Source organism: Xenopus laevis, chromosome 3L (assembly GCF_017654675.1).
Source record: "Xenopus laevis strain J_2021 chromosome 3L, Xenopus_laevis_v10.1, whole genome shotgun sequence".
Taxonomy (NCBI): Eukaryota; Metazoa; Chordata; class Amphibia; order Anura; family Pipidae; genus Xenopus; species Xenopus laevis.
Genome location: NC_054375.1, coordinates 84,286,731 through 84,305,899, shown reverse-complemented (window position 1 = coordinate 84,305,899; position 19,169 = coordinate 84,286,731). Strand labels below are relative to the sequence as shown.

General features: G+C 37.7%; 2 protein-coding genes across 5 annotated transcripts in view; one reads left to right on the top strand and one right to left on the bottom strand.

The window, feature by feature from the left end:
• The window catches only part of phtf2.L (putative homeodomain transcription factor 2 L homeolog), a 51,873-nt gene extending 40,968 nt beyond the window's left edge, over window positions 1-10,905 (bottom strand). For 3 of the 4 annotated variants that reach the window (XM_041585146.1, XM_041585150.1, XM_018251037.2), the window contains exon 1: window positions 10,762-10,905. The gene's annotated coding sequence lies outside the window, so the exon portion shown is untranslated. Of the gene's footprint in view, window positions 1-10,754 lie in introns of all 4 variants that reach the window. The other variant, XM_041585147.1, reaches the window with a different exon arrangement.
• Window positions 10,906-11,440: 535 nt separating this feature from the next.
• tmem60.L (transmembrane protein 60 L homeolog) lies at window positions 11,441-14,828 on the top strand. Its single transcript, NM_001094744.1, is given in 2 exon segments — window positions 11,441-11,500; window positions 13,322-14,828. A coding segment is annotated over 1 exon segment (405 nt). The 5' UTR covers window positions 11,441-11,500; window positions 13,322-13,376; the 3' UTR covers window positions 13,782-14,828.
• Window positions 14,829-19,169: the final 4,341 nt, after the last annotated feature.

Below are 19,169 nucleotides of genomic sequence, written 5' to 3'. Positions count from 1 at the left end.
AAAGCTGCTCAGCCTAAAGCCTTTTAAATCACAGTCTAAAACTACAAAATTGCTCTGAATATTTATCATGGTTACATTTTTGGAGTAGATGAGAAAGTTTGTTAGAGGCAGACTTTATTTTACTTCAAGATATGTGAACTATTATGAGGAATGGCTGAATCTAATCTGCAAAAAGTGCTCTGACAAGCACTCTCATTAAGTTAACTGTTTCTGTGTGGGTTTAGGCTAGAAATTATTTTAGGGGCAGGTTTTATTTTACTCTTAGATAAGTTCACGGAATAGCTGAATTGGTAACTGTTCAAAGTTTTGTGTGGGGTAATCCAACATTAAGATCACTGATTTAGTAGGGCTGGTAACTAAACCTGAATTTGAGCAAATAGCTTGGTCATATTGAGTAAAGGTGGGAGGACTGGGCCTCCTAATGGCCTGCCATAACAATATGTGTCAGCAAACCATTCATGCACTCCTCTCCTGGTGGTTCACAGAAGTCCCACAGTATGAGGAGTTTTTTGGCCATTAGCACAACAACCGAATTAATTTGGAAAAGTGTGTTGGTGACCAAATCAGGAAAATGGCGGCTCATTCCCACAGTTAAAGCAATTTTTACCAGAGCAAAAAAAAATTCTCACAAACAAGACTTTATCATAGACTAAATAACATTTGTGTGAACAAATTCTGGTTGACTTCTTATACCATAAAAAGTGTGCCATAAAAATGCAATTCCTTTTGAATTGACATCAGTTTCTACTTAATTTTCTCATTAAAGCATTTGGAGCTTAACTATTACCAATAACTGACAATTTTTTTCTCAAATGTTAGACTGCTACACCAGGGGTTGTTTGCTTTGCACATGGCACACCCAGCTAGTGCTACAACAGTAATAAAGGATCTCTCAAAAATCCTACAAAATATAACTGTCACCCAACATGTTAAAGGACCTGTAAAGCCCAAACATGAATTATCTTTAAAAAAGCAGCTGTGTTACTAAAAGTCTGCTGGTGTGTTACATGTACCTCTGTGTGCTTTCTTGTAGCAGCTCTGTTGATCCGTTTCCTCTGATAGTGTAGAGTAGGAGAAGCGTTTTTCCCAGCATGCCTATCTTCCCATTGCGACTCACGACCTGGATCATGCGCAGTTCCTCTCTGTAGTACTGCTGAGCATGCGCATATTGAGCAGCAGCAGGGAAAGAAGCAGCAGACACGCCTTCTTGAGCTAGCTAGCTGTGTGTGACGCGCGAGGTCAAGGGGAGGGCTTAATTTAGCGCATGGGCATTTCAAATTCGGAGAGAGAGGACATGACGTTGACACGGCCAAAATGGCGGCCGCAAAGAATAGAACGTTTGAAAACTTCGACGTAACGGTATGAGAGCTCCAGACCGATTTGGGCAGTGAAAATAATGCGGTTGAGGAGGGGTGCACACAAGCAACAATTATAGTTGAGTATTGCAAATTACCTTTCCTTCTCCTTTAAAGCCAGGTTCGTCCTGTAAAACTGGAAAGACTGCCTTTTAATTATAGGATGATAGTATGAAAAATGCAGTATAGTCTGAAACCAACTCATTTGACCTCAACTGATAAACCTCTCCTCACACTTGTACTTACTGTACAATGCTGGGGGATAAATAGAAAAAAACACTGCATGTACAATCCTGCACTCTCTTGTTAAAGTGGATGTTCATATTCAGAAAACTTCATCTAATATAGTTCTTTGACCCATTATAAGCATCTTTGTAATATAAATGTATTGAAATACATAGTTTTCTTTATATGTAGCTGCCTATTGAACATCCTGGATAGCACGGAGTCCAGTGTCATTCTGTTCAAGGAAGAGTTTCTGGAAATAGCGTGCTTAAATAGGTACTTATGCAATTAAAATTGGATTTGGCAGGCAAAGGAAAGGAGGAGTTAGAATTATGTAGTATAGTGCATAATTAATATGTAATTTTAACTTACTTTCCAATACATAGTAATTAGTTTGCAAATGTAATTGCTGCTGAAAATGTTATGCTTGGTTTCTTAGATCTTCTGCACTACGGGGGGGGGGGGGATTCACAAAACTTCAGTTAAACTGTATATAAGGTTAAACTGAAGTAAAATATGCGCTAATGACAAAGATAGGAAAACAACTAATTCACAATTATCTAAATGCAATATTGGTCTTACATTAATCTACTTATTATATAACACACCGTTTCCCATGTCTTCCAGTCTTGCCACATCCCCTCTCTCCCTCTTGTTTTCCGATAAATCCACATGCACTCTCTACCTCTCAAATATACTTATGGAGGACCATTATACTACAGGCACACCAAGTCGATTCTTGGCCTGCAGGCCAAAAATCAGCCCCTACGCTCAAATCTGCCTACCCCTGTGCCTGCAACTGGAGCCACTGTGTTGGCCCAGGTGCAGGCAGATGGATCGGATTTTTGGTGTGAAAATGCATACGCACATGTTTCAGCACCAAAATCCACTCCATGTTTTGCACCAGGGCCAGCAGAGATGCAAACACAGGTGTAGGCTGATGGAGCAAAGGGGGTTGATTTTCGGCCGTCAATTTTCAACCATGGGTGGCACACCACTTTAATATTTGCCTCAGTTTCATGGTCATAGTCTGGATGTTCATGCTATTTTAAATAAATTTTTTAAATTTTTTTTCCACAATATATCTCAGTATTGCAATCTCAAGCCAAAGTTTTAACATTTTTCTCAAAACAAGGTGGCAGATTTACTAAAACTGCAATCAATCTGACTTTTTTACAAAAACAAATCCGACCAAACTCCCACATTTTGAACTAATTTTTATCAATAATGTTTCTTGAACAAATTGGAGAGACAAAATGTCATGAAAGAAAAACGAGTGTCAATTCATATATGAATTGTTGTCCAAATGGAAGATCTTTCCGAGTTTCCGCCCAAAACCCAGACTTTATCAGATTATCCAGCTCTGATCACGATGTTAAGAAACAACTTCAGGGACATCTGCCATTGACTTTTACATAACCGCAATAGGTTTGAAATGGTATATTTTTCACATTTTTGATAAATCTCTAAAAATTCGAGTTTTTATTTTTCCATGAAAAATTCAAGTTTCCCCCTATATAACCTGGATCAAAAAAATAGAGGATTAATAAATGGGCCCCTTATTGTCAGGAACAGCTTCATAATTTAAAAACCCAATGCAGTTAGGTTATCACCCAAACTCTTGGTTGAACCATTCCAGTCCACTCTCTTAAATATAAGGTAAATTCAAACCTACACCCAGAAAGCAGGTCAGATAGGTCACATAAAGGAGCATTTAGCCATACAACCATCAGTACAACACTTCTCTAAATTCTACAGACACATTCACATAATATTAAATTCATAAGTATAAATGCCAAACATTCACATTCATGCAAAACACATTCATGCAAAACAGTTAAAATAAGAATATTCATTTAAACCCCAGGTGAAATAGTTCCTAAATTTTTTATCAATATGGTCTGGAATTGCAGTAATAGGTGTGATGTATCCCACCATTTCAGTTTAGGCATGTGATCAACTGCTAAATAATTAAACATTGGAAAATGATGTCCCATCACTTAAAAAGTTTTGGCTATTGCTTTATGATAATGGAAATCTGCGGGCATCAATTTGCAACCTAAGCATCAAATCTGTCTTACCAACCAAAAATAAGCCACACTCAAAATGAATCTAGAAAACATAAATGATGAAATAGCTTCAAATGTAAAAATACAACTCTCGTTGATTTCTACATGAACTTGCCTGCTTTTAGATGTCTATTTTTGTTATTAAAGTTTTAGTTTACATTCCAGGTGCTTAAAAAAGAAAATTCAGGTTTTGGAAAATTACATTTGCAATTTGTTTCCTCGATAAAACTCAAATCACGGTATGTTGATTTGAATGTCGATAAAAATGCCCCTTAAAACAAAGGTTCACAATGCGTTTTTTAAAATTTTTATTATGTAAATTAGGGTTTAGAGATGGTTTGGGATTCTTTTGAATCTCTTGTGGAGGATTTGTATTCAACCCAAGGTGCAAGGTGACCTAAAAATATGTTTTAAAGTATGGTATTTCTTTTTCCAGGGCAAAAACAATAGGAAAATAAATGGCCATAAAAAAATATATTTTGCCCTCTACATATATCTCAGTTATTGGCAAATAACTTTTCGCAAGTCAGGAGTGCAAATGAGAATAGAATCAGGGCAGCAGAAGGCAAGAGGAAAAATACTATAAACCATAGAATAGTACTACCACCTGTCCCTGTTTGCTGGGGGCTGATCCTGTTTCAAATTCTCAAAATAGGAAAATGAACCAGAGGATGGTTTCTGCCTTGTGCCTGCATCATACTGGCAACTGGTGTTTGGAGTTCTGTGCAACAGCAGTATCCCCCCCCCCCCGAACATCACATGCAAGCACTAGAAACTAGGGCTACTGAAGATTCTATTTCCTTAGCCCTTTTAAAATAATCATTATCTAAATTTTCACAAATTATTTCCTTTTTGTCTCCAATAAAACAATACCTTGTACTTGATCTAAGCTGCATGAAACCATATAACAAACAATCCTTCAGGGTTTATTTAAAGTATTAAGTCTGTTTTCTTTTTTTGCAAACTGTCTCTGGTGTTTGAATCTGGCAGCTCAATAATTCAGATGGAGATTCTGAACTGTCACAATTTTGCAACATTTAATTGATACATTTCTCAGCAGCATCTCAGGAGTAATAGCAACAATTGTATCAATTCTAACAGCTGCCTGAACTAAAACTCAGGGATTCTACTCAGCAGTGACAGAGATAAGAAATGTATCAACTAAATGTTTCAATTTAGAACAGTTTAGAGGGTTGGCGACCCCCTTTCCAGTCCAGCTTTAGAAATGTGAAAAAGAAGACTTACACTTCAATATTAGAAAAATGGTCACACATAGAAAATAGAATGTCATTGGAAAAAAAGTCTATTTCTGGTGAACAATCTGAAACCAACTCAAAAAAGTGTTGGAAGGTAAACAACCCCTTTTAGTTTGTTTTTCTTTACAGTGAAACCAAGTAAAGGTATTGCTGTAAAGGATGGCACGGGTGCCTGTAGGGTCACGGACACAAAAGCTCTAAAAGAAAGCTGCTCAGCCTAAAGCCTTTTAACCACAGTCTAAAACTACAAAATTGCTCTGAATATTTATCATGGTTTCATTTTTGGAGTAGATGAGAAAGTTTGTTAGAGACAGACTTTATTTTACTTCAAGATATGTGAACTCATATTATGGGGAATGGCTGAATCTAAACTGCAAAAGTGCTCTGACAAGCACTCTCGTTAACATTGTATCTATGTGGGTTTAGGCTAGAAATTATTTTACTGGCAGGTTTTATTTTACTCTTAGATATGTTAACGGAATAGCTGAATTGGTAACTGTTCAGTTTTGTGGTGGGGTAATCCAACATTAAGATCACTGATTTAGTAGGGCTGGTAACTAAACCTGAATTTGAGCAAATAACTTGGTCATATTAAGTAAAGGTGGGAGGACTGGGCCTCCTAATGGCCTGCCATAACAATATGGGTCAGCAAATTATCGATGCACTCCTCTCCTGGTGGTTCACAGGAGGACCAAAGTATGAAGAGTTTTTTGGCCATTAGCACAACAACCGAATTAATTTGGGAAAGTGTGTTGGTGACCAAATCAGGAAAATGGCGGCTCATTCCCACAGTTAAAGCAATTTTTATCAGAGCAAAAAAAAAATTCTCTAACAAACAGACTTTATAATAGACTAAATAACATTTGTATGAACAAATTCTGGTTGACTTCTTATACCATAAAAAATGTGCCATAAAAATGCAATTCCTTTTGAATTGACGTCAGTTTCTACTTAATTTTCTCATTAAAGCATTTGGAGCTTAACTATTACCAATAACGGACGTTTTTTTCTCGAATTTTAGAACGCTACACCAGGGATTGTTTGCTTTGCACATGGCACACCCAGCTTGTGCTACAACAGTAATAAAGGATCTCTCCAAAACTCTACAAAATATAACTGTCACCCAACATGTTAATTACAGCCAAGTTCGTCCTGTAAAACTGGAAAGGCTGCCTTTTAATTATAGGATGATAGTATGAAAAATGCAGTATAGTGATAAACCTCTCATCATACTTGTACTTACTGTACAATGCTGGGGGGTAAATAGAAAAACAATACTACATGTACAGTCCTGCACTCTCTTGTTAAAGTGGATTTTCATATTTAGAAAACTTCATCTAATATAGTTCTGTGATCCACTATAAGCATTTTTGTAATATAAATGTATTGAAATACATAACGTTTTCTTTATATGTAGCTGCCTATTGAACATTCTGGATAGCATTGAGTCCAGTGTCATTCTGTTCAAGGAAGAGTTTCTGGAAATAGCGTGCTTAAATAGGTACTTATGCAATTAAAATTGGATTTGCCAGGCAACAGAAAGGAGGAGTTAGAATCATGTAGTATAGTGCATAATTAATATGTAATTCTAACTAACTTTCCAATACATAGTAATTAGTTTGCAAATGTAATTGCTACTGAAAATGTTGTGCTTGGTTTCTTAGATCTTCTGCACTACGGGGGGGGGGGGGATTCACAAAACTTCATTTAAACTGTATCTAAGGTTAAACTGAAGTAAAATATATGCTAATGACAAAGATAGGAAAACAACAAATTCACAATTATCTAAATGCAATATTGGTCTTGCACATGGATCGGATTTTTGGTGCGAAAATGCATACTCACATGTTTCAGCACCCAAATCCACTCCATGTGCTGCACCAGGGTCAGCAAAGATGCAGACACAGGGTTAGGCCGATTGGAGCAAAGTGGTTGATTTTCAGCCGTCGATTTTCAACCATGGGTGGCACACCACTATAATATATGCTTCAGTTTCATGGTAATAGTCTGGATGTTCATGCTGTTTTAATTACACTTTTTTAATTTTTTTCCACAATATATCTCTGTATTGCAATCAAGTCAAAGTTTCAAAATTTTTCTCAAAACAAGGGTCACATTTACTAAAACTGCAATCGATCTCACTTTTTTATAAAAACAAATCCGACCAAACTCCCACAACTAATTTATCATAATTTTTCTTGAACAAATTGGAGAGACAAAACATCATGAAAAAAAAACCCCAGTGTCAATTCATCCAAATCAAAGATCTTTATCAGATTATTCAGTGCTAATCACAATGTTAAGAAACAACTTCAGGGACATCTGCCCCTTACATGATCACAATAGGTTTGAAATGGTATATTTTTCAGATTTTTAGCAGCTTTGGGGTATGATCAATATCTAAAAATTTGAGTTTTCATTTTTCCTTGAAAAATTCAAGTTTCCCCCTATATAAACTCCCCCCCAAAAAAATAGAGGTTTAATAAATGGGCCCCTTATGGTCAGGAACAGCTACATAATTTAAAAACCCAATGCAGTTAGGTTATCACCCAAACTCTTGGTTTAACCCTTCCAGTCAAACCTACACCCGGAAAGCAGGTCAGATAGGTCACATGAAGGACCATTTAGCCTTACAACTATCAGTACAACACTTCTCAGTCAGTACAGACACATTCACATAATAATAAATACATAAGTATAAATGACAAACATTTAAAAAAACAGTTAAAAGAACAATATTCATTAAACCCCAGGTGAAATAGTGAAACTTTTTTTATCAATATGGTCTGGAATTGCAGTAATAGGTGTGATGTATCCCACCATTTCAGTATAGGCATGTGATCAACTGCTAAATAATTAAACATTGGAAAATGATGTTCCATCACTTAAAAAGGTTTGGCTATTGCTTTATGATAATGGAAATCTGCGGGCATCAATTCGCAACCTAAGCATCAAATCTGTCATACCAACCAAAAATAAGCCACACACAACACTCAAAATTAATCTAGAAACACAAATTATGAAGTAGCTTCAAATGTAAAAATACAACTCTCATTGATTTCTACATGAACTTGCCAGCTTTTAGATATTTTTTTTTTTTTTATTCAAGTTTTAGTTTACATTTCTGGTGCTTAAAAGATCTCGAAAATTCTTGTTTTGTAAAATTACATTTGCAATTTGTTTCCTCAATAAAACTCAAATCACGGTACATTGATTTAAATGTTGATAAAACTGCCCCTTAAAACAAAGTGATGTTGAAGCTCTGGAAATGTGATAATCTTTGGTTCACAAAGCATTTTTATTTATGGTTTGGAGCTGGTTTGGGATTCTTTTGAATCTCTTGTGGAGGATTGGTATTCAACCCAAGGTGCAAGGTGACTTAAAAATATGTTTTGAAGTATGGTATGTTCCCATACTGAAAATTTATTTTTCCATCGCAAAAACAAATGGAAAATAAATGGCCATTAAAAATATATTTTGCCCATTACATAAATCTCAGTTATTGGCAAATAACTTTTCGCAAGCCAGGAGTGCAAATGAGTACAGAATCAGGGCAGCGGAAAGCAAGAGGGAAAAATACTATAAACCATAGAATAGTACTACCACCTGTCCCTGTTTGCTGGGGACTGTATATACCTGTATTGACATTCTATATGCACTATACAGAGGATGTTTTAGGCACTACTATCATTAAAAGGGCTAGCAGAGCTTGCTGAATTTCTTCTATAACAGTAACATAAAAACACACACACGCGGCCCAATTTTATTATGACACCACCACCCACACATACACCACGTATTTCTAAGATTCTGAATGTTTCAGTGAGCAAAGTCACGTAAAGGATGAGAGCAGGGGAAAAAGTGGGCTCTGGAAAGGACTGCTGTTGGCATGGCTTCCTGGTCACTCCACCATCTTGAGTTACATTGCAGCCCTCCTTCTGTACCCGTGAACCTGCTTCATTTTCTGCCTGACCCACCCATCTAAATCACAAACTTTTAAAATTAATATTAGTTTACTTTTGGGGAGGGGTGCACACACAATACATAATTTAGCACGACAGAGCAAATATGCAAGTCGTTGTAATGGACTAAAGGTGGTCATACACTATTAGATCCGCTCGTTTAGCGAGGTCGCCAAATGAGCGGATGTTAACCCGATATGCCCACTAACGGGTGAATCCGAACGTTTGGCCCTAAGGCATAGAGGAGGGACAGGTAATATATGATTGACAGCTGAGATTTTTAAATGAGTTTACAACAGCTATGAATGCTTTAGTAAAATATTGAATTTGAATTTCATGTTTAATTTGAAAAGGACTTTTAATTGCACAGCTTTTTGTGTCTGGGTGACAGGTCCACTTTAAGCTATTTGTACATGCAGTTGCAAGTGAAATCAGTAATTGTTTAACCTCTTCTGTTCTCTAGTTTTGACTGTTGCTACAGAAACTCTCACTCGAAGTCAGTTCTTCTCCAGGTCTGTCAAATTGTTGGCTTTTGCTACATTGTTTCAGGAATCAGAACCGGTGGTGCAAAACACAAATTGTGAAGCAGATAATTCTTTCAACAGCATTTACTAAATGCTGTTACCGCTAAAACATGAGTTGTGTTACACATGAGCACTTATTACTGGTCAGTCAGGTTGTTTTATAAAATGCCTATATGTATTTCTGCTCTGCTTTAACTTCTGTCAGTTGGCTTCCAAATGCTCCGCAAGTGCTTTCCAAATAAACCTCCAAAATTATATAGGTGTGAAACAAAGGAGCGTGTTCATGAACACTAGTAGAGATGCATATGGAATCAAACAGTGGTGAAAGAACCAATAAAATCCAGCAATATGCAGCATCATTGGCTGTGGCATCCAGGGCCAAATCTCACAACTTTCGCAAAAGTTCTCCACGACTGATGAGCTGCTTTTATTTTGACTTTTACATTAAAATACACTTAGTAGGAGGGTCCTTTTGTTTTGCTCGACTACAGACAATGACATTAGCAATACTTTGTTGGTGCAAAGAAGGCCAGCAAATATTGACATTTTAAAACAATCGCTAAAAAAAACATCTTTCCAGAGGAGAAAAACTGCAGGTGGTCCCAGGTGTCAGTGGGCCCTCTTGCTTCTAACCATTTGGCCTATTTCATGGTCATTCCCGTTTTCTTTATGGGGAAAAAGAGGCGAAATAATGGAAGAATAGAGTATAGTATGTAGACATAAAAGACAAGGAGAATAAAGAGGATGAGAGAGGAGAGAAGGAAGAATAGTTTGGAAAGTGGGCCCACAGTCTAAGGTTTTCTGGTGGGCCACTGCTGCTACTCATTATAGTTGTACATGCCACTTCTGGGTGTTCAGTCTTAAAGCAAACCAGTAAGACATGACTCCTTTATGATTCAATGGCTCTCCAGGCTAAACACAACTCATCACTGAGGGGGGGGGGGGGGTTTGTTGGCGTTGTGCACAAGCTGAAGTCATTTGGCAGCTCACAGTTGACCTTACTTATTGGCACAGTCCTGACACACACTGACAAATGGTGATGGTTATTTATAAGGAGGAGGATGAGCGTTTTGACAGGTGATGGACAAGAATGGGGCTAATGATGTGGAGCAAAGGTGACAGCTGGATTAGAGCAGCATCCCTTTGTCTGACACTAGTTGAGGTTTCACGTTTCACTAGAAGCTGCCCCCTTCATCCGTGCAACACATACACATTCATACATACAATGTACATACACAGACGGTTTACAATGCCGGACTGCCGGTATCCGGCGCTGCAGTCAATACACTGTAACCCAGAGCAGATAACCCCCAGGAAACCGCGAGTGCGGACTGTTACATCTTAATAAGGAACAAGCCACTACCTCTCACCTCGGTGACCGGACGCGGCCGTTTGAATTTCACCGGAACATGAGCTGGGTTTCTGTGCGCGCCGCCGAGCTCGCGCAAGCACATACAAGACCACGCGCATGGACCGGTGTGCGCGCCTTAACCCTCTCCAGAACCGCACTGCCGCTAACAATGGCGTCATTTGTGCGCCAGCCAATTACCGCTCTGCCAATGAGCTGTTACGCTCCCAAACTAAAGCCAGACACCTCCACTAAGCCTGAAAGGCAACTGAACAGCATTCACGGGTTATGCGTGTATTATACTTTTATATAGACCACATCTGGTACATTTCTTAAAAATACGTTTATAGGATGCAATATAAGATGTAATAGCGTTGGCTACGCTAGTAATAGTTAGTTCCTTCTCTAATGATTTATTAAATGCAGTTTTGCAAGTTTGGGAATCTAACCGTTCCTACTCTGTTTAGAACAGCATGCCATCAATAAAGATGGCCGTTATAGTTCGCTGCACTTTTTAGCTCCTTAAGACAATGTCGTCACGGACTGTCGCATACAGACTTTGGTCGTCTGTTAAATTGATTGGCTGAGTAGTAATTGTGTGACGTTAGCACTGGCCAATCGGAGCAAAATAAAACCGGAAGCGTTGAATTTCTTATGGATTGGCTGAAGAGGGGGATATTGCGGGTCCGTGACAACAGGATGAAATCAGAAGCACCAACATTTGGCTAATTCAGTCTTAGAGATCATTCTAATCATATTCGGTAGGTTTTTTTTTCCACTGCGACTGCAGTAAACACTGTAGCTCAAGCGTTGCTTACAAAATGTGGTTGCTGTAATTTTCAGTACAATCAGTTATACCAAGTCACTAGGAGGTTAACTAGAATGTGTTTTATTGCCCTTTTCCATATTAATATTTTGAAGTTCTACTTGAATATCTGTAGATTTCTTCACTCTTTCTATCCTATACAAGCAGGACAAGCCTCAAGCATGTTTGTAAGTGTAATTGTATTTACAGGTTATGTTCAGTTACATCATTCTCTGTCATTTTTAGAGTAAGAATTTTTTTTTCAATTGTTATGGTATCGTCCAAACTGGTAATGACCCGATTTTCTGAGATAAAGCAAAAACAACCGCTCTCTCTTGATGAATCACTATAAACTATAAGATCTACCTGTAATATGTATACATTCATAGTATACAGTATTCACTACTCAACACAAATACATTCATAATATATTAACTACTCAAAACAGAAGGCAGCAATAGTTCAAAGCTGATCAATAGCCAAAGGTTTTAGCAAGGGGATGGAAGGGGCAAATCGCTAGTATTAAGGTGGCCATAGACATAGAGATCCGCTCGTTTGGCGACAAGGTGGCCATAGACGTAGAGATCGCCAAATGAGCGGATCTCTCACCGATATGTCCACATTGAGGTGGGCGATATCAGGTTAATCCTATTGTGGGCCCTGGGGCCCAAAGATTAGATCATAATGCATCCGATACAGGCATCGGATCACAGGACCGCATAAACGCACAGATGCGGCCACGATCCGACGGGATTTTTTAGCCTGCCCGATCGAGATCTGGCCGACTTTCTAGAATCCTTTTGTGTAGACAGAGTGTTTGAAAAGAAAAATAAGCAAGAAAAGATAACAAAATAACATAGAAGCCACGTAGTCAGTTTTTTTGTTTGTTTGCTGGTTAGGGAACATGACCATCAAACGATGTATTTAGTTTCAGGGTGGCAGAGCAGCAATAGGAAGGCTAATAATAAAATTACATACAAAATAATATAGCTCAACTGAATAGTTCCTTTCAATAGGATAAGCTCATTGATGTAACAATGAACATCTCCTTTAGGGTAGAGACACACGCGAAGATTCAGGGAGATTTAGTCACCCAGCGACAAATCGCCTCTTCTTCGGGCGACTAGTCTCCCCGAACTGCCTTCCCGCAGACTAGAATCTAAATAGCAGGCGGGATGGCACTCGAATCGCTTCGTTTTCTGAAGTTGCCTCACAAGGAAACTTAGGGCGACTTCGCAAAACAAAGCGCTCCAAGTCCCTGACACTCTTGGCCTTCAAAAGCTGTTGAGCTAAAACTGTCTAAAACTATGCTAATATCTCAGAAACCACTAAAAGAATAATTAAACCTTTTATTTTAAAATCCATAGAAAGACTGTAAACAGATCCCAAATTACTTCCCTCTCCCATCAATGGGGTATATTTACCAAACGTTGAAGTTACAGGTCGCCACAGTCTGCTAGAGTGAAATTCTGCCACTCTCCATTCATTTCTATGGGATTGTGAAAGGCATATTTATCAAAGGATGAACTTTCACTTTCACCCATTGATACCCATTAAATATCCCATAGAAATGAATGGAGAGTGGCGGAATTTCACTCTAGAGGACTGTGGTGATCTCTAACTTAACTCTTTGATAAAGGCAGCATTATAAAAAAAAAAAACCTATAAAAATAGGAAAGCCCAGGATACAGAAGTTTAGAAAATGTAATTGTCATAGTATTTTACAGCTAAAGATGTCTACTAATTGACTATTTTAATTTATATTTTTTCCCCCCAGGTCAGCAATCAACAACTCTTCTTCTGGGCATTGATAACCCTCAAATTCTGTTTAAATGAGAATGTCCCTGGCGCAGAGAGTTCTGCTCACATGGCTCTTTACACTACTCTTCTTAATCATGTTGGTGTTAAAACTGGATGAGAAGGCTCCCTGGAACTGGTTTATCATTTTTATTCCTGTATGGATATTTGACACTATACTTCTGGTCATGTTAATTGTAAAGATGGCTGGAAGATGTAAATCTGGATATGATCCAAGGAATGGAGCTCAACATTTAAAGAAAAAGTCATGGTATCTGACTGCTATGCTCCTAAAATTGGCATTTTGCCTTGCCCTTTGTGCCAAGCTGGAACAGTCTGCTAATATATACTTATGTTTTGTTTTTATACCATTGTGGATCCTTCTGCTTGGTGCATTAATAGAACTTGGATACAACGTGTTTTACGTAAGAAGGGACTAAATAGTTCAACCGTGCACAAAGTAATTATATCTTGCTGTGTTCTGTTTTTGTCTCCGTAAGATTTTGGCAAACCAAGACATGGGTAATCTCCATAATTGTACAGCATTACTTAAGACCAGTGTACTTTTGCTGAGGCATGCATGTACTTAACTTCTTATGTGCATTATTTAAAAATATCTTCGCAATATTTTTGACCCATTGTGCTTTTGTGGCTTTGAGAGCATCAGAAGCTACAATTCACGGGATGCGAGTGTCTGCCGGTAGCTCAGACAACAATTGCAATTTTAAACAGAACAATGTAATTATACTGTAAGTTTGTAAATATTTCAAATAAAACCTTGAAACTTTATTTGTATATTTTTCTAGATTAACACATTCCTTCTAAATTGCAAAACCAACACAGAGTATAACTAAAATATTAATTTGCTTAAGAAGGCAATGTTTACTATAGGTAATAATGTACCCCATATTGTAAAATATAAGTATAAGCCACCAAGAAGTTTCATGATCACATAAAGGCTCATGGTTGAAGGCCTGGTTTTACACAGCAATTCCAAGCAATGTAGTGTGGATTAGCACACCCACCTTCTAGGTCAGCAAAGATATGCCTGGTGCACGTGGGTGGAGGCTCAGCAACCCCCCAAAGCAGTAGTGTAGAAAGAACCTCACGGCACACAGGTCTGCATGAAGTTTTCAGTGATTTATTGAAGCGGAGTGCACTTCGCTTCAATAAATCACTGAAAACTTCATGCAGACCTGTGTGCCGTGAGGTTCTTTCTACACTACTGGTTTTACACAGGTCATGTAACTGTCTATTATTCTTTGGTTTTACAACAGGGGATGCATGATTTTGTTTATGATATGAAAGGAATACAAGTTTCAGTGAGCTATATGACACAATGACATTTACTAAGCACAGTTTATAATTTATAGAGAATTCATGGATCTTGTGTATTTTATAGCTATATCCAGTTTGTATGTAAATGTGTATTACAATTCCATTTTCAAAAATGTAAATAAAAAGAGAATGGGATGATTTGGAAATCATTTAGCCCCTATATTTAATTGTGAATAATACAGAGAACGTATGAAATGTTGAAAATGAGAAATGTTATTGCTTTCTGAAAAATATATTCTCTTTTTTAATTTGATGCCAGCAACACGTTTTAAAAAAACTGGGACAGGGGCTACAAAAGAGTGGAAAAGTTGTGTAATGCTAAAAAGAGCAGATCCAAGAGAGGACAGGTCTCTCAGAAGATGGGGAGGGCCACACCACTTTGTGATACAATGTGGGCAAGTATTTCAACAATTTGAGTAATGTAAAACTGCAAAGAAGTTGAGGATTTCGTCATCTACAGAACATAATATTCACAGAATCTGAAGAAATCTCTACACAATGGACAAGGGTGAAAGCCAATATTGAAGGCAGTGATCTTTAGTCCCTCAACCGGCATTGCATAGTGCCATGCAAAGAAGAAACCATATGTAAATATGATCCAGAAACATTGGCATCTTCTCTGGGCCCAAACTCATTAAAGATGGCTTGAGGGAAAAACTGTTTGTAAATCATGGACGCAGTATACTCTGGGCTAAAGAAGAGAACCATCCAACTTAGCGCACAGCTCAAAAGCCAGTATCTGTGATGGTATAGAAGTGCATTGCTGCATATGTTATGATAGGTAGCTTGCACATTTGGGAAGGCTTCATTACTGTTAAACTATATATACAGGTTTTGGGGCAACACATGATACCATCCAGATGTCTTTTTCTGGAAAGTCCTTGCTTATTTCAGCAAGACTATGGCTACATGCTACATGTATAACAACATCATGGCTCTGTGGTAAAAGAGCCTGGTGCTAAACAGGCCTGTCTACAGTCTAGACTTGTTACCCATTGAAACATTTGGCGCAATATTATATGAAAATGGGAGATCTCAAACTGTGGAGCTTTATCAGGCAAGAATGGTACAACACTTCCCACTGGGGGAGACTGGCATTGCCTAGATGATGTGTTAGAGCTACCTCTTTCAAAATAACTGAATATGGCACAAATCCTAATTTGGAGAGAGACAGAAATCGTGTCAGAGCTCTATTACATTTTCTAGAGTCTCCCCCAAAGATGTATTAAACCTGCCAATCAAAATCTGACTCCTTCATGAAGAGAGTAACCTGCTTATTTCAGAAACATCCGATTTTTAAAACTGAATATGTTAGTTTCTTTTTCACAGCTGAAGCTTATATTTGTAATAGCTCCGCTTTCATATATTTTACTGCTACAACAGGCAAAATTTTTTTTTTGTCACCTATCTGTTATACTTTTACTGTACCCAAGTGAGGACAGTTCATTGTCCTGTATTTGTTAGTCTCTTTTTAAGGAGGTTAGAGGCTACTGGAGTTCCTGGGGGATGTAGTTCCTTGCCTCAATATGCAAATTAAGGGGGTTACTTATCAAAGGTCCAGTTTGTGAAGTTTTTTTCCACCTCGAATAAACTCTTTTTATAAAAAAAAAACCACTGTAAAAAACTCAATTGAATGCAAGCGAGGGAAAAAACTTGAGTACCTCAAATTTTCGAGCACAAACCGGTGTAAAAAGCCCAAAAATCAGGAAAGCAAAATGCATCTTCAAATGGTGAAAGGGACCTTTTAAAAACAAATTATCTGTAAAACAGCGCTTCACAAGGAAACTCAGGGGAAGACAAAAAAAGAATGATCTAAATATAGTGTAGCAAATGCTAGTAATTAGCCACCTTTATGTGCAAATCACCGTATTACGCGTGAAACCCACTCCAGCATCCATCAAACCGTAGTTAGCCTTATTTTAGGGTATCACCATTAGGGGGAAGGTGGGTACTCACAGACGTTTAAATTGGTTATGCGCTTGTCTGTAGATTTAATTAGTGCTCCGATATTGCGTCTGTTTATGATTCTTAGACAGTGGTGCCATGGACCATAACTCAACCAGTTGCATTCTTTGAATGCTCAGTATGATTTCCAGTGGTGTTACTACTGAACAGGTGACAGGGTTCCCCCGGGCACCTGTGAGTGCTAAGCTTTAAAACCACTGTAGCAAAAAAATAGCTATTAATAAGCAGTTCAGCTATTGATTGATATTCATTTTCTATAACCATAATCCTTTAATAATATATTATTAATAAATTACTTGTATACCAAAAACATAATGTATCATCAAAATGTAAATATAAAATTAGGGTAGTTTTATCAAAGGTTTGTTTCTGTGTTTGTATTGCTAATTTCAGCAAATATGGCATTTTCCTGTGAACATGTTTAAAGAGATACTGACACCTGAAATTAAACTTTTTTTTACATCTATTATAATATTGGCTTTGCAAGCTACTTATAAGTTTGCCATAAAGTATTTGCACAATGCTTTTACATTACCTGTCTGATGCACCATGTTCCTGTATGAGGGGGCTGCCATATTTGTGCAGCAGGAGTCCGTTAGCATTAGAAACTGTAACTAACAGGCTGAGATGGGACAGTCAGGTTGGCAAAGTCAGAGTGTCAGAGAGTCAGGCTTAGGAACTTCAACTAACAATCATATACAAAAACAAACCTCTCAGCAACAAATGATCACCATGAGCTATAGGTAACATTTAATGTACAGTCATATGCTAAAATTCATTTTTTAGTGTCAGTATCACTTTAATGCTTATGAATGTTTGGTGGATGTGATTTTGAGCTATTTTCTCAAGCACTGTTTAACTTGTTCTCAGTTTTTATTTCACACGTGTTTGTCAGATCTAAAGGTTTTTTTTGTAAAGAAATTACCATAATCATAAATAACCGTAAAGAAAAATGTTTGTACCTCACAATGTGAAGATTTTGGTTCCCATTTTTAAGAAGCCTTCCCAATATTGTGTATCAAATGTAATGTAATTCCCTATTTTCATATTAGTTTTATTACGATAATAAAATGTTTGCTAGTACATGTATGGGACCTGTTCTTCAGATAACAGATCTTTCCATAATTTGGATCTTCATACCTTTATCCAAAAGGCCAAATAGATTAAGGAAAGTGTCCCGCCAGCAGGAGTTTTAAAAAACTTTAAAAAAGCTTTATTTCAGGCTATATTTAAACAGTGAACAGGCTTCTTCATGAAAAGTTCTTCCCATTCTATGACGTCATTGCTTTTTTTTTTTTTTAAACTCCTGCTGGCAGGACACTTCTATTTGGCCTTTTGGTGTAAGCATTGACTGGATCGGAGACCAGTACCTGCAGGTGCCTGCTGCAGCTGGAGATGTGCCCATATTGAGGGAGAACGCCGGATACAGACATGTAAGTTCATTTGTACTTGGCTGGTTTTGCTTCCAATAAGGATTAATAATTAGCGGATGGGCGAATCTGACGTGTTTCGGTTCGCTGTAAATTCGAGACAATTTTACAGTGAAATTTAACTAATCAATATTAATATCTTAGTTTGGATCAAGTTTTATTATTACAAAGACAAAGGAAATTAGCTTTAAAAATGTAGATTATTTGGATAAAATGGAGTCTATGGGAGACAGCCTTTCCGTAATTCAGAGCTCTCTGGATAACGTTTTCCGAATAACGGATCCCATACCTGTATACAATCTGTATAGAATATTTCCTTACAGTATACAGTCCAGAGCACTTTTCTCACAAGAAGCACTAGAAGACTTCTATTGCAGCTCGCACAACACATTTCAGGCCTGGAAGCCCTTTGTGTGCATAAAAGTCCATACATAAGTAGCCCTACCACACTATGAAGATAAATGTATGCTTCTCTGTAAATACATTTGTCAGTAGGCAATTTGGTGCAGTGCAAGTTGTACATATATGTTGCTCTGTTGTAATTTGTATTCGGCCGAATCTTTCAGGATGGATTCAGGGCCGGGATTCGGCCTTTTTCAGCAGGATTTGGCCGTATCGAATATGCAAATTAGGGGCAGGAGGGAAATCGCGTGACTGTCACAAAACAAGGAAGTAAAAAATGGTTTCCCCTTCCCACCCCTAATTTGCATATGCAAATTTGGATTTGGTTCGGTACTCGGCCGAATCCTTTGCGGAGGATTCGACCGAATCCAAAATATGGATTCGGTGTATCCCTAATTCGGGGTTCGGCCGAGTCCAAAATAGTGGATTCGGTGCATCCCTACTTAAACTATATTAAAATAATGTTATACAGAAAAACAAAGGAATGCGTGTGCACACTGGGACCATTAATATCCTGTAGAGGGACGCATTTGGCCTATGGACCTCCAGTTGGACAAACCTGAATTAACACAAAATCCAGGGACATTATTATATACTTATAATTGGTGATATTTTTCAAGCCCTTTTCCACATGACACTAATACAAACAATATTGGGTTAACAGCATTTCAGTTACAAAAAAAAAAAAAAAAA